The 16,118-nt window shown below is 36.5% G+C and overlaps 2 protein-coding genes across 5 annotated transcripts; both read left to right on the top strand.

Annotated features, from left to right (window-relative positions):
• Positions 1–103: 103 nt before the first annotated feature.
• Positions 104–6,397, top strand: LOC130958013 (putative disease resistance protein At3g14460). 4 transcript variants are annotated; one of them, XM_057884906.1, is made up of 6 exons: positions 104–4,079; positions 4,440–4,642; positions 4,985–5,139; positions 5,311–5,378; positions 5,788–5,856; positions 6,091–6,397. In XM_057884906.1, exon 1 carries the CDS (start codon positions 107–109, stop codon positions 4,073–4,075), a length of 3,969 nt encoding a protein of 1,322 aa, XP_057740889.1. In that variant the 5' UTR covers positions 104–106; the 3' UTR covers positions 4,076–4,079; positions 4,440–4,642; positions 4,985–5,139; positions 5,311–5,378; positions 5,788–5,856; positions 6,091–6,397. The 4 variants fall into 4 exon arrangements, with proteins under 4 accessions (XP_057740889.1, XP_057740881.1, XP_057740897.1 ...); XM_057884898.1 differs by having other exon boundaries at positions 4,985–5,174; XM_057884914.1 differs by lacking the exon at positions 5,788–5,856.
• Positions 6,398–11,158: 4,761 nt separating this feature from the next.
• On the top strand, positions 11,159–15,001 carry LOC130962411 (putative disease resistance protein At3g14460). Its single transcript, XM_057888629.1, has one exon. The coding sequence runs from the start codon at positions 11,159–11,161 to the stop codon at positions 14,999–15,001; it is 3,843 nt and encodes a 1,280-aa protein (XP_057744612.1).
• The last annotated feature ends 1,117 nt before the right edge of the window (positions 15,002–16,118 follow it).

Below are 16,118 nucleotides of genomic sequence, written 5' to 3'. Positions count from 1 at the left end.
TTCCACAAAGACTAGTTTCCATTGGTCGCACTTTAGATTTTTTGAATACTTTGTTTCATCCTTCAAAGAAGAAGATAAAAATGAAGTCAACTGCAAAGTCAGCTATATGCCTATTATTGCTGAATACCTTTCTTTACCTTGCAGCATTATTGCAATATTGCTCTCTCTTCCTTACATTCTCAAAATCCAATCACTCACTTATTCATTTCCTGTTCTTCTGATCTGTATCATATCAATGGCTGAAGCACTTGTTGTTGGAGCTTTAGTTTCTGGCTTCGCCAACGTTGTTCTTGACCGGCTCATTTCACGCGAGTTTGTCGACTTGGTGGTGGGCAAGAAGCTGGACCGGAAGTTGGTTTACAGGCTGAGGACTGCTATCTTGGCTGCCAAAGCTCTGGCTGCTGACGCTGAGCAGAAGCAGTTTGGACACGAATTCGTCAGGGAGTGGCTTCATGATCTCAAGGATGCTCTCTACACTGCTGATGACTTGCTGGACCGTGTCTTCATCAAAGCTCAAATTCGCAACAAGACATGCATTCATCGTCCTCACTTCCTTGATTTGTCTGGTAGGAAGATGGTGACTAAGATAGAAGAGGTGGTTGAAAGAATAGAAGATCTTGAGAAACGCAAAGATACCCTTGGTCTCAAAGACATTCCAACAGGTAGCTCCTCATGGAGACCTCCATCCACTTCTCTTGTCAACAAGGGGAATTTGTTCGGCAGGGATGGTGACCAACAGGCATTAATCAAGATGCTCAATGACAACAATCATCATCAGTTGTCTGTCATCTCTATTGTTGGTATGGGAGGGGTTGGTAAAACAGCTTTAGCCCGATGGCTGTACAACAATGAGGCTTTGATGAAGGAGTTTGATCCCAAAGCATGGATTTGTGTTTCTGAAAATTTTGATGTTGTTGAGACTACAAAGAATGTTATAAAGGAGATCAATTCAGGTGATTGTAGTCTTGACAGCTTCGAATCACTTCAAAAAGATTTGAAGAGAACACTGTCAGAAAAGAAATTCTTCATTGTTTTGGATGATGTTTGGAGTGAAGATGCTGACATGTGGAATAGTTTTATCACCCCTTTTCAACATGGGAGAAAGGGGAGCACTATTCTTGTAACTACCCGCAAGGTAAATGTTGGTCGAATAGTCCAACACTATAACTCTTACACTCTCAACCAACTGTCAGATGATTATTGTTGGTCTATTTTTGCCGACAATGCGTCCTTTCCTGAATCAAATGGAAGCTCAGAACTGGAAGGAATAGGTAAAAAGATTGTCAAGAGGTGTGATGGCTTGCCGTTAGCCGCAGAAACACTCGGACGCTTGTTGCGCTCAGAGCATCGTGTTGAAGATTGGAATAAAATACTATTGAGTGACATTTGGGACTTTCCTGTGGAAAATTGTAAGATTGTTCCTGCATTGTTATTAAGTTACCATCATCTGCCTACTCATTTAAAACGTTGCTTTGTTTATTGTTCATTGTATCCCAAAGATCATAAACTTGATAAAGATAAACTAATCTTGCTTTGGATTGCTGAAGACCTTTTACAACCACCGAGGGGACAAACTTTAGAAGAAGTTGGTTGCAAGTGTTTTGATGATTTGGCTTCAAGACTATTTTTCAAGCAGGTCGATAACGATGATGAGAAGTATTTCGTGATGCATGATCTCATGCATGACTTAGCAACTTTTCTTGCTGGAGATCTTTATTGTAGATTCTCAGAACTTGGTGAAAAGAAAGAGAGGAGTATTCTAACTCGTCATTTGTTATTCGATCGTTCAATCCGTAAGAAAACATGCTCTTCTAGTAAAATAGAATCTTTGAGGACATTATTGTATATCAATCATGGAACTCGCGCAACATTATCATGTGACCTATTGTCAAGGAATAAATACTTGAGAGTTTTGTCCGTTCATACACACAATATATTTCCTTATTCGATAGCTAAAAAATTGATCCAATTGCGCTATTTGGATCTCTCTTGGAGTGCTGTTAAGATATTGCCCGAGTCATTATGCAACATGTGCAGTCTACAAACTTTAAAGTTACAAGGATGTTCAGAGCTGACTAAGTTGCCTGGTAGCTTGGGTGAATTGATCAACCTACGCTATTTGCATCTCTCTGGAAGTGCTGTTGAGACACTGCCAGAGTCATTGTGCAACTTGTGCAATCTACAAACTTTAAAGTTAGCAGGTTGTTCAAAGCTGACTATACTGCCCAATGACTTGTATAAGCTTATGAATTTGCGGCATCTTGATATATGGGGTACTCCTCTGAAAGAAATGCCAAAAGGAATGGGCAAATTAAAACAGTTGCACACTTTAAGCAAATTTGTGGTGGGAAAGCAAGAAGACAATGTAATCGAAGAGTTAGGAGGACTTTTAAATCTTCATGGATCACTTACGATTCAGAAATTGGAAAATGTGGTTGATGGCAATGAGGCAAGGAGAGCAAGGATAATAGATAAGAAGCACGTTGATGAAGTATTGTTGGAATGGTCTCTATCTTCAGGTGATGATATGGTTTCAAAAACACATACTGATGAACAAGATATACTCCACAGCTTGCAACCACACACTGGCTTGAAAAAGTTGAGTGTTTGTGGATACAAAGGTAAAATATTTCCAGATTGGATGGGGCATTCCTTGTACCAAAACATGACAAGTGTATCTCTACAATATTGCTGGGATTGCTGCGTGCTTCCGTCACTTGGACAGCTGCCATCTCTCAAGTCCCTAAGCATTCATGGTTTTCGTCAGCTGAAGAGAATTGGCAAGGAGTTTTACAAGAATGAAGGCGATCAACATTCTTTGCCTATTGCACCGTTTCCCTCACTGGAGCGTTTGCAGTTTCATGACATGCCATGTTGGGAAGAGTGGCGCTTACCTGACTCAGAAGCCTTTCCTCAGCTTAAGATCCTTCAAATAAGAGGGTGTCCAATGTTAAAGGGAGATATGCTTAATCAGGTATTCATGAGAATCGTTTCTTCCTCATCGGATGTTTCCAAAGTGCGCCAGCTGAAAATACGAGAAGGTCATACAGAATCGGATAAATGGATGAGGCTTAATGGGGATAGTTTATCAATTAGGGGATTTGAATGTGTGGCGGAGTGTGCATTTAAGGCAAGGATCATCCACCATCTAACTTCCCTCCAAGAACTACATTTCTTGTGGTGTGAGTCTGTTGTATCCTTGGGGGACAATTGTTTACCCAAATCTTTGCAAAAGCTCAGAATATATAGGTGCAGCCAAATTGAATTACTCCAGCAACAACAGAAATATGATTTGGTAGATCTACAGATAGATGAGAGCTGTGATTCACTGACCTCATTGTCGTTGGATGCCTTTCCCAATCTCCAGAATCTCCAGATAACAGGGAGTTCAAATCTGGAATCAGTTTCAAAGTCAGAGCCACCACACGCTGCTCTTCAACGTCTCACCATCGAGGGCTGCTACAAATTAGTGTCGTTTGCAAGAGAAGGACTGGCGGCACCCAACTTGACTCATCTCGGTGTTAGTGGCTGCTGGAAGTTGGAGGCATTGCCACGTGACATGAATACTCTTCTCCCAAATTTACAGTCTCTCAACATACGAGATTGCCCAAACATTTGCAGGTCGCCAGAGGGTGGTTTGCCGACTAACCTGAAAGAGCTTAGGGTAGGAGGATGCGAGGAACACGTGAGGGGTGTATCATGGTTGGGCAACTTGGACAACCTCACTCATCTTTTCATTAATGGTTTTGGGTGTAAGAGCATAAAGTCATACCCAGAGGTGGGTTCGCTGCCTCGCCTTCCCTCCCTTACCACTCTGCATCTCTTCAACTTTAACACTCTGGAGACATTGGAGTGCAACGAGCTTCTCTGCCTCACCTCCCTCCAACAATTACACATTTCATGGTGTGATAAGCTGGAGAATATTGCAGGAGAAAAGCTGCCTCCCTCTCTCTTACTACTTCAAATTGAGGGTTGTCATTTGCTGGGCAAACACTGCAAGAACAAGCATCAACAAATTTGGTCCAAAATTTCCCACATCCCCACCATTCAAGTCGATGACGACCGAATTTTCTGAGCAGGTAATTCTCTAACCTTCATGTTTGTCATGCTACCTCAATGAAATTCACTCATGCATAAATTTCCTTTTCCTTCAAGTCACTTTTTTTTCTCTTTCTTTAAACAACATTAACCCCTTGTACTCATATGCCAACGGCAAAATTTGCATTCTTTTCTTTCACTTATCGGGAAAGCTCTCAGTTTGCAGTTGTAGTTAAAGAAATATCCTTTCTTACTCTGGGAAACCGTCATTCTTATCTGTAATACTTGTTAACTCTCATATTTTATTCAAAAAAATCGCATTTTTTGTGTATCCAACAGTTGGGTGTTTATTTTTAAACAAATGGATGTATCAAATTTAATATTTTTACAATCTTCTGCAGGTAGCTTATGCACATATCAAGATGTAATCCTATACATTGGCTATACATCTTCATCTAATTCTAAGTTCATTTGAGGTGGTAATTAAGCTGGATTCATGTATTGGGAAACAGAAACTGTGTTTTCTGCTTTTGGCTTCAAGTTATTGAAAAGCAAGATATGATAGAGAAAGTTGGTGGCACTCATTATTGAAAAGCTGTTGTTGGTAGATTTTTCTATTCCTCTCTATAATTTTCTTTCTTTTTTGCTTTTTGCACAGAGAAAAAATAAATCATAACTTTATTTGTGGAAAGAAAATAGTTACAAAATTGTGTTTCAGTCTTTGTCAATTCTTTATGATCATAGAGTTAGCTGTTGTTGCAAGATTCATGTAGGATAGTGAAAGGAATCAGGATGCATAAGGTGTATAAGTTTTTTGCTCATAGATTGAATTTTACATAAAATAAATAGTAGTAGATGCCTATAATAAGCTATTTCTAATACTAAGAAAAGGTTCTGTAATAATAACTATTTCTTCCTTTTTGGATTTGGACACGTTATCAAACAGATTTCCCAAGGTGACGAAGATATGTAGCTAATGCAGTCAAGATGCAAAGAATATGCTTTCCATATTTGAAGATGATAATCATGTACCTGAAGTAGTCGAAGAAGTTGTAGTGATGCCATCAGCAACAATTTCGTTCCTATCAACTTCACTCAATGGTGTGTGCAGTTCTGTACACATACCAAACCAATTGGTATCATTTCCTTTCACTGTTGACTCTAAAATCAAACCAATAATTCAACATTGTGTTCATGGGGTTTTCACATAATTGTGTGTGGTTTTTGTGACAAACACTCTAAGTCTTGAAATATTTTTAATTTGTGTTTCAGGAAACACATATTGAGGTTTGGTAACCATATCTAAATTATCTTAATTCAATCCCAAGTTCATGCTTCAGGTTGGTATAGTTATTTCTTTCCTCCGTACAATTTACTTTTCCTATTTTTGTTGGAGTAAGAAAAAAAAGATGATGATGATAGCTTGGTTTGAGAAGGAATTAGTTATACGTAGTTCAGGGAAAGATGGTGTTTCTACCTTTCCCATTTTTAATGTATATACTAAACTAAATGCACTATAAATATCAACTTAATTTTAGTTCTTCAACTGCTGCCAAAGCTGTTACAATGCCAAAACCGCAAACGAGTCGTGGAGCTTGTAAATTTAAACAAAAAGATGTATCATTTCTAATGCATTCAAGTTTATTACATGAATTTATAAAGACATCTGTAATGTCATTATTCATTAATAAAATCTGTTATCTAAGACAATGTTGATAAACTTTCTCCTTGTTAAAAAAAACTTATTAGGTCTGGGCTTTGAGTGTTTGATTGCTAGTCGATTCTGCTGAGAATGTCGAGCTTTCTTTTGAAAATTATGTGAGTTCTTAAACTCTACATCTAGTCTAATAATTGACTGCTTTTTGTTCAAACATTTCATGAACAGAATCATACTTTTACTAAATTGACAATTTTAAATTTTACGATTTGTTATGATACTCGAATAATATGCACTTTGGTGTGGATTAATTTTGATGAAATGGACCTCAATTTTCATTACCATATTGTTACTGGAATGATATATATTTTTTTCTTTTTGGGTTGATTATGCAGTCACTATAAATCTGCAGTTGGGAGTGGTTCAACCTTGGATTGGACTAAAATTTTGACAGCAAGTTCTAGACGTACTTTTTCATTCTGAATGGTTGGACGATTAAGATAAGATTTGGAGGGTGAGATACGGCTTGCATGCGCAAAGTAGCACTGGTTTTGTGAATTTTTCATCTTTTTTTGTTTTACATTTATATGCATTAGTGTTTGGTTGTTTTGACTTACTGTAAACATGATTTGTGCACTTATTTAGGATTCTCTTGTATCCTTACTTGATTATAGTGGTACTTCGTTTTTGGTCTGAATGACCCGTGGTTTTTATCTCTTACATTGAGAGAATTTTCCACGTTAAAATTTTGGTGTTCTTTCCCTATTTTTATTTTTCTGGTTTCTGTTGTTCTATCGCTGCCACCATTTTGTGTATTGATATGCCAATTATTCTCTCAAACAGCTATTCCAATTGATGAGGTATTTGCCAAATAAATGTTTTTTCTGTTTCTAAAATTGAAAATTTTTGCTTTCTAAATTGTAATATTTGGAATTTGTGTCCTTTTGCAACAGAAAAAGTACTTCTTTTTCAAAAAAGAAGAAAGAAAGTACTTACACAATTTTATATGAGACACTATCTATGTATTCATGAGATTTCATATGAATAAATATAATAAGGATTTAACTAACTTGTGCGCTAAGGGCACATTTTAAAAATACAATAATAGAAACTTTTAATGTTTTTGATGTATTCAATGCATTGAAATCGTAAAAAAGTTCATTTTTGTAATAACTTTTATAAAGCATTTCCTTTTATGGTATGTTTAACCAATGCCCTTAGGGCACAAGTTAGCAAAACCCATATATTATGAATTGAATTTTATCAGATTTTTAACACAGGACTTGAAAAAATGATATGGAAAGTAGGAAATAGTAAAGATAACATGTCAGTGATGATTCAAAATTTATTATCAACTGTTAAGCTTGTCATGTTCTGTGACTCTGATGTCAAAAGCTTTAGGGTCCAAGTTTTTCTGCTTCTAAAAGAATATATATGGCAAGTATCACCTTCAGGATTTGATGGGTCTAACATCTCAGTTCATAACCCCTTTAATGTGTCCTGTTTGAATAAAGATCAAGTATGACGCAAGTTTGAAGAGAGCATGTCTTTGTACGAAGGTGGCTACCATGCTTGTGGATTCTGTTGGATTATCAAGCTTACTACCTTTGCTTTGAAAATTTGAGAGTTCTTAAACCTCACATCTAGTCTAACAATCGATAGCTTACTGTTCAAACAATTTTGTGATCATATTCTTATTTACTTGGTGTGTTTAAATATTCATATAGAAGGAATCCACAAAAATAAGAATTTGCTTTCAAAACTAAAAGCTATAAAGTATTGCTGTTGAATTATTTTCTGTTGATTAAAACATACACTTATTTGACAGTTAGTTATCAGATTAAATAAATAGTAGATGCATATACTAACTCTTTCTAATTTGAACTTGTGTGCTGCCTATTTTCTTCTACTATCCTTTAGCTGATGTGATAAGATGTTCTTTTAATTTCAAGCCTAATTGGGATTCCTTTGAATTTTAGGCATATTATCATTCTCTTACTAGTTAATGTCAGCAACCATTAAAATGTGCACTGGGCAGCCTCTATGACAATGGCAAGTTGATGAGCATGTAATGACTTTTAAAATATTCTTGTATCATTTGACATTATCTCAGCCTCAACTTCCTTTGTGCTAATGTTCTTTTCATCGATCTGATTGTGTAGCAAACCAAATGGGTACCGTTATCGGTGCATAGGAAAATTTATCTCTTAGCAGGCATGAAAATTCCAATCCAAATACTTATATAAGCGCAAATACTTTTAACAAGTCTACAAGCCTATTCATAATCTAAGATAAATAAATTTACATATTCTTTTGTTCATAGAAAAAGTCTTGGGAGCAACATTGGACCGCCAACATTCATCACCTCATAAACACAGAAAAAAAAATCCAAAACTCTTGGAAACAAGAACCTCCGAAACCCAATTAGAAGAAACATTTGAGATCCAAGTAGGAGAAGAAGGTTTGAAATGAGAGGGAGAGGGAGAAACCGTTTTTTCTTTAGTGCACTTTTTAAGCATCTTCTATTTGCTTTTATTTGTTGTTGTCTACTTGTCAAAAACAGATTCCTTGATGTGCAGACAACTAGGACTCAACATGATTCCTGTGTTGATAGACTCACTTATGCTTTTGGTCATTGGAAACACAGTAGAGTTCAGCTCCATCGTGCATGTACTAATCTCAACTATATCCGTTGTGGTTTACTTCTGCTGCTTCAAGATGGATTATGCACCAATTCTAAACATACTCTGCTTCAAAATTTTCCAAATGAGGGTGCGCGGACTCTGCATTGCTATATGCACTTTAGTGTTCTGGATTGGAAACATAATTGTCACATACACACTGCCTGGTGATGCTCAGCTCAATCGGACTCGCCGGTGTCTTTGGCATGTATGCTGTTGCTTGTTCCATCTCCTGGATATTTGTGTTCTTGAAGGTTCCAGAAACAAATGGCACGCCCCTTGAAGTCATCACTGAATTCTTTGCTGTGGGTGCAAGGGTAGGACAGCCTGCTTCTTCCAAGAATGTGTGACAAAATATAGATCTCATTCTCATGAGTCTAGCGTGTATGCATGCATGTCGGTTAGTTAGTTAGTCAGTTAGAGAAAAGATATCTTACTTGTAATTCAATTTCAAACATGTCCAATATACCATCCTTCTTAAGATGGAATGCAAATTTATGTCTCTGTCTTTTCCACTAATTAATTGAACTATTAATACCGCAGTTACTAATAACGTTTACAAGCAAATAATTTTAAGTTACTTTATTTTCTTAATAAAAAAGTACTCTCATTTGTATTCTAGTGTTTTTTTTTTGGTTCTTCACACACATTTAAATCTAGAATAATATAAATTAAAGCAAAGTGGAGGTAGCATATGAAACATAAATCAGAGGATCCTTCATGCTAAAATAAGAAGTAATGGAAAATGGCAGAGTAGAACTCTCATAGTCATAGTTATCGAATATTTTGCCAGAATTTGCTAAGCTATTATATCATGCATATATAAATACATATTTTTGTTCTAAACAATACGTCACATATTTTTGTACTCCAAACGCGCATTTTTAACTTATGTTATTCAATATTATTATTAGTTTATTGTTTGTGATCATTTAGTAGAGATGACAGCCAAATCCCTTAGAGAAGAAATGGTGTTGGTTGAAGGAGAAGAGCTCAGAACTAAGACAACAGAAGCTGCTAAAGTTGTTTTAGATTTGAAACTTCAGATTCCATGGCTGCATTTATCAAGTTTCTTAGATAGATAAGTTTTTCTGCACTCCTATTTTTAAATATTTATTTTAAAAACTTATTACATCTAATTTTCATTGTATCTTGATATAAATTTCAAATATATTGAATTGTTAATTTATTAAATTTGTAAATTGATAGATATTCTTGGAAAAAAAGAGTGCAGTTGTTTTCTTAAATTGTGCGCGCAAAGGAGCTCTAATTTTGTAAATTTTTCATCTTTTTGGTTCACATTCATATACTTTGGTGCTTGGTTGTTTTAACTTACTGTAAGCATGATTTGTGCACTTATTTGGAATTCTCTTGTATCCTTACTTGATTATAGTGGTACTTCTTTTTTTTTTTTTTTGTCTGAAATGACCCGTAGTTTTTACTTCTGACATTGAGAGAATTTTTCACGTTAAATATTTGGTATCTTGTCCTTGTTTTAATTTTTCTGGTTTTTGTTATTCAAATGTTTTCACTGTTTCAAGTATTGTAGGAAATAGTAAAGATAACAAGCTTTAGGTTAGAAATATATCAACTTGAATTTTAGCATTCTTGTATCTCGAACATTATATTTTTCTAACATATCATCTAAGTTTTTTTCTTTTTTTTTTTTAAAACACTAATAATATCATCCATTAAATCTTTTAGTCCTTAGAGTGAATATATATAAGGAACTTCTATATTCCTCTGCAATTAAACATTAGATTCGCTGTGATGCATTATTTCATTTCTTTTTTTCCCTGTTTGATTTTGCTTGTTCTAAACACTTCCGTTATAAAATTGGTGAAATCATAACATATAATATATAAAGATAAGGATTATAAGATATAATTTATAAAGATAAGGGATTTCTTCATGAAAATTAGATAAGAATTTCACTCATTTTTATTTTGTTATTAATTTGTTGCCTAATAGACTAAATATCTTGACAACTCTTTACGAAATTGTATGATAGAGTGTAATTTTTTTACGGTAATACTAGGGATAGGGAGACAAAAAAAAAAGCGAGAACTTACCTTATTTAATATTCATTAATTATTGAAACAATTAATGAATGCTAAATAAGGTAAGTTCTAGCTGTTCTTGGCTAATTTCTTTTGGTTACCAAATATTTTTAGTTTTTTTATTAATTAAATTCTCTTTTCACTTAGTTTTTTTTTTGGGATATATGCCATGCCATTATTATGAAAAATATTATTGGTTAACCACACCATTTGTAATTTCAGTCTTATCAATTAATTACCTTGTATCTCATTTTTAACACAGTAGTTCAATGGAGGAAGCATAATCTTATATATAATCCAGCATCACCACTGTCGAGTTTTCCATTATGTTCAGTAACATGATCTACCTCTTTTGACAATGCTGTGTCTTCATTGTTTATACCGGTTACTTGTGCAGCAAGTTTCTCTTCATTCTCAGCTTGTTCCTTTTGATGTGTTATCTTCTTTTTTTCCGAGTTTGCTTTGGTCTCACTTTTGCTTTTTGAATACTTTGTTTGATCCTTCAAAGAAGAATATGAAAAAGAAGTAAAGAGAAAACCCAGTATTGCACTCCACGCGATGCCAAAGTCCTTTTGCTGAGGAATCTTTATGTTTGTATCTCGCTATATGCCCATTATTGCTGAATACCATGCAAGCATTATTACGATATTGCTCTTTCTTCGTTACATTCTGAAATTCCAATTACGCATTGATTAATTTCCTGCTGTTGTGCTCATCACATCATGCCTGGAGCACTTGTTGCCGGAGCTTTTCTATCTGGCTTCATCAACGTTGTTTTTGAGAGGCTCATTTCACGTGAGTTTGTCAAATTGGTGGTGGGTAAGAAGCTGAACCGACAGTTGGTTGAGAGGCTGCAGACTGCTCTCTTGGCTGCTGAAGCTCTGGTCGCCGACGCGGAGCAGAAACAGTTTGGAAACGAACTTGTGAGGAAATGGCTTGATAGTCTCAGGGATGCTGTCTACACTGCTGATGACTTGCTGGACCGTGTCTTAATCAGAGCTGAAATTCGCAAGAAGGTACGCATTCGTCTTCCTCGATTCCTTAATTTGTATAATAGGAAGATGGCTACTAAGATAGAAGATGTGGTAAAAAGAATAGAAGATCTTGAGAAACGCAAAGATACCCTTGGTCTCAAACAGATTGCAACGGGAAGCTCCTCATGGCGACCTCCATCCACTTCTCTTGTGAAGGGGAATGTGTTCGGCAGGGATGCTGATCAACAGGCACTAATCAAGATGCTCAATGACAATAATGATCATAACTTGTCCGTCATCTCTATTGTTGGTATGGGCGGGGTTGGTAAAACTACTTTAGCACAATGCCTGTACAACAACAAGGATTTGATGGACAGGGTTGATCTGAAAGCATGGATTTGTGTTTCTGAACATTTTGATGTTGTTGAAACTACAAAGAATGTTATAAAAGGGATCTCTTCGGGTGTTTGTAGTCTTGACAGCTTTGATTTACTTCAACAAGATTTGAAGAAAAAACTGTCAGAAAAGAAGTTCTTCATTGTTTTGGACGATGTTTGGAGTGAAGATGCTGACAAGTGGAATAGTTTTATCGTCCCTTTCCAACATGGAAGAAAAGGAAGCACTATTCTTCTAACTACCCGCATGGTAAATGTTGGTCGAATAGTCCAACACTATAACTCTTACACCCTTAATCAACTGTCAGATGATGATTGTTGGTCTATTTTTGCGGACAATGCATCCTTTCCTGAATCAAATGGGAGCTCAGAACTGGAAGGAATAGGTAGAAAGATTGTCGAGAGGTGTGATGGCTTGCCGTTAGCTGCAGAAACACTTGGACGCTTGTTGCGCTCAGAGAGTCGTGTTGAAGAATGGAATAAAATACTATCGAGTGACATTTGGGAATTTCCTTTGACAGACAGTAAGATCGTTCCTGCGTTGTTAATAAGTTACTATCATCTGCCTGCTCATTCAAAACGTTGCTTTGTTTATTGTTCCTTGTATCCCAAAGATTATAAACTTGATAAAGATGAATTAATCTTGCTGTGGATGGCTGAAGATCTTTTACAATCACCAAGGAGGGGACAGACTCTAGAAGAAGTTGGTTGCGAGTGTTTCGATGGCTTGGTTTCAAGACTATTCTTCAAGCAGGTCGAGAACGAGTTCGAGAAGTATTTTGTGATGCATGATCTCATGCATGAATTGGCAACTTTTCTTGCTGGAGATCTTTATTGTAGATTTGGTGAAAAAAAAGAGATGAGTATTCTAACTCGGCATTTGTCATACGGTCATTCAACTTCTGTGAAAACAAGCTCCTCTAGTAAAAGAGAATCTTTGAGGACATTATTGTATATCAATTATAAAGCTCATTTCGGGAAATCACACACAACATTACCATGTGACAAATTGTCAAAGAATAAATACTTGAGAGTTTTGTCCTTTGATACACTCGATATATTTCCTAATTCAATTGCTAAAAAATTGATCCAATTGCGCTATTTGGATCTCTCTTGGAGTGATGTTAAGATATTGCCCAAGTCATTATGCAACTTGTGCAATCTACAAACTTTAAAGTTAGAAGGATGTTTAAAGCTGACTATGTTGCCTAGTAGCCTGGGTGACTTGATCAACCTACGCTATTTGGATCTCTCTTGGACTGCTGTTGAGACATTGCCCGAGTCATTGTGCAATTTGTGTAATTTACGAACATTAAAGCTAGAAGATTGTGCAAACCTGACTATGCTGCCCAATGACATGTATAAGCTTATGAATTTGCGGCATCTTGATATAAGGGGTACTTCCGTGGAGGAAATGCCAAAAGGAATGGGCAAATTAAAACAGTTGCACATTTTTTTAAGCAAGTTTGTGGTGGGAAAGCAAGAAGACAATGGAATGGAAGAGCTAGGAGGGCTTTTAAATCTTCAAGGATCACTTGAGATTGAGAAATTAGAGAATGTGGTTGATGGCAATGAGGCAAGGAGTGCAAGGATAATAGATAAGAAGCATATTGAGGAGTTATTGTTGAAATGGTCTGTGTCTTCAGGTGATGATATGGTTTCAAACACACATACTGATGAAGAAGATATACTTGGGGGCTTGCAACCACACACTGGCTTGAAAATGTTGAGTGTTGAGGGATACAAAGGTAAAATATTTCCAGACTGGATGGGGCATTCCTTGTACCAAAACATGACAAGTGTATCTCTCAAGTCTTGCAAGAATTGCTGCATGCTGCCTTCACTTGGACAGCTGCCTTCTCTTCAGTCCCTCCGCATCGAAAGTTTTGATGAGCTGAAGAGAGTTGGCAAGGAGTTTTACAAGAATGAAGGCGATCAACATTCTTCACCTATTGCACCGTTTCCCTCACTGGAGCGTTTGCAGTTTCACAACATGCCATGTTGGGAGGAGTGGCACTTACCTGAGTCAGAAGCCTTTCCTCAGCTTAAGAGCCTTCAAATAAGAGAGTGTCGAATGTTAAAGGGAGATATGGTTAATCAGGTATTAATGAGAATCGTTTCTTCCTCATCGGATGTTTCCAAAGTGCACCAACTGGAAATACGAGAACGTGGTCCAGTATGGGGTAAAGAGATGACACTCTATGGGAATAGGTTATCAATTAGGGGATTTGAATCTCTGGTGGAGTGTGCAAGGATCATCCAGCATCTAACTTCCCTCCAAGAAATAGAAATCTCATGGTGTTCATCTGTTGTATCCTTGGGGGGCAATTGTTTACCCAAATCTTTGCACAAGCTCAAAATCTTTTATTGCCACCACATTGAATTACCCGAGCAACAACACAAGTATGATTTGGTACATCTACAAATAGAATTCAGTTGTGATTCACTGACATCATTGTCGTTGGATGCCTTTCCCAAACTCAAGAATATCGAGATAAGAGAGTGTTTAAATCTGGAATCAGTTTCAATGTCAGAGCCACCACATGCTGCTCTTCAACGTCTCATCATCTCTGACTGCCCCCAATTTGTGTCATTCCCCCAAGAAGGACTGGCTACACCTAACTTGACTCATCTCGATGTTAGCTGGTGCTCGAAGTTGGAGGCATTGCCACGTGGCATGAATACTCTTCTCCCAAATTTACAGTCTCTCAACATACAAGGTTGCCCAAATATTTGCAGATCGCCAGAGGGTGGTTTGCCGCCTAACCTGAAAGAGCTTAGGGTAGGAGAATGCGAGGACCTATCATGGTTGGGCAACTTGGACAACCTCACTCTTCTCTCCATCTCAGGTCATGGCAGTGAGAGCAGAATAAAGTCATACCCAGAGGTGGGTTCGCTGCCTCATCTTCCGTCCCTTACCACTCTGCATCTCTTCAACTTTAAGAATCTGGAGACATTGGAGTGCAACGAGCTTCTCCGCCTCACCTCCCTCCAAAAATTACACATTTCATGGTGTCATAAGCTGGAGAATATTGCAGGAGAAAAGCTGCCTCCCTCTCTCTTGCTACTTCATATTGACAACTGTCATTTGCTGGGCAAACACTGCAAGAACAAGCATCAACAAATTTGGTCCAAAATTTCCCACATCCCCACCATTCAAGTCAATCGCAGACAAATTCTGAGTAGAGATTTCTGAGCAGGTAATTCTCTAACCTTCATGTTTGTCATGCTACCACAATTAAATTCACACGTGCATAAATTTCCTTTTCCTTCAAGTCAATTTTTTTTTCTCTTTCTTTAAACAACATTAACCACTTGAACTCATATGCCAACTGCAAAATTTGCATTCTTTTCTTTCATTTATCCGGAAAGCTCTCAGTTTGTAGTTGTAGTTAAAGAAATATCCTTTCTTACTGGTAAACAGTCATTTTTATCTGTAATACTTGTTAACTCTCACATTTTATTCAAAAGGTCGCATTTTTTTGTGTATCCAACAGTTGGGTGTTTATTTTTAAACAAATGGATGTATCAAATTTAATATTTTTACAATCTTCTGCAGGTTGCTTGTGCACATATCGAGATGTAATCCTATACATTAGCTATATATCATTTAATTCTAAGTTCATTTGAGGTGGTAATTAAGCTGGATTGATGTATTGGGAAACAGAAACTCTGTTTTTTCTGATGTTGGCTTCAAGTTATTGAAAAGCAAAGACATGATGGAGAAAGTTGGTGGCACTCATTATTGAAAAGCTTTGGTTGTTGTTGGTATATTTTTCTATTCCTCTCTATAATTTTCTCTCTTTTAGGATTTTTGCAAAGAGAAAAAATAAATTATAACTTGATTTGTGGAAAGAAAAGAGTTATAAAATTGAGTTTCTGTCTTTGGCAATTCTTTATGATCATGGAGTTGCTGTTGTTGCAAGATTCATGTAGGATAGTGAAAGGAATCAGCATGCATAAGGTGTATAATTTTTTCGCGCATAGATTGAATCTTTCATAAAATAAATAGTAGTAGATGCCTATAATAAGCTATTTCTAAAACTAAGAAAAGGTTCTGTAATAATAACTATTTCTTCCTTTTTGGATTTGGGCACATTATCAAACAGATTTCCCAAGGTGACCAAGTTATGTAGCTAATGCAGTCAAGATTCAAAAAATATGCTTTCTGATCCGTCACCTTATAACTCAGTCTTTATTATGCATTATGAGTTATAACTCGGTGTTAACTATCATTCATTCTTTTGTTTGTAACTGACACCTTCATTACCGACTTAATAACCATCATTTCTATCTTAATGACCAAACGGTCA

Source organism: Arachis stenosperma, chromosome 2 (assembly GCF_014773155.1).
Source record: "Arachis stenosperma cultivar V10309 chromosome 2, arast.V10309.gnm1.PFL2, whole genome shotgun sequence".
NCBI lineage: Eukaryota > Viridiplantae > Streptophyta > Magnoliopsida > Fabales > Fabaceae > Arachis > Arachis stenosperma.
This window is presented reverse-complemented; position numbering and strand designations above follow the sequence as displayed.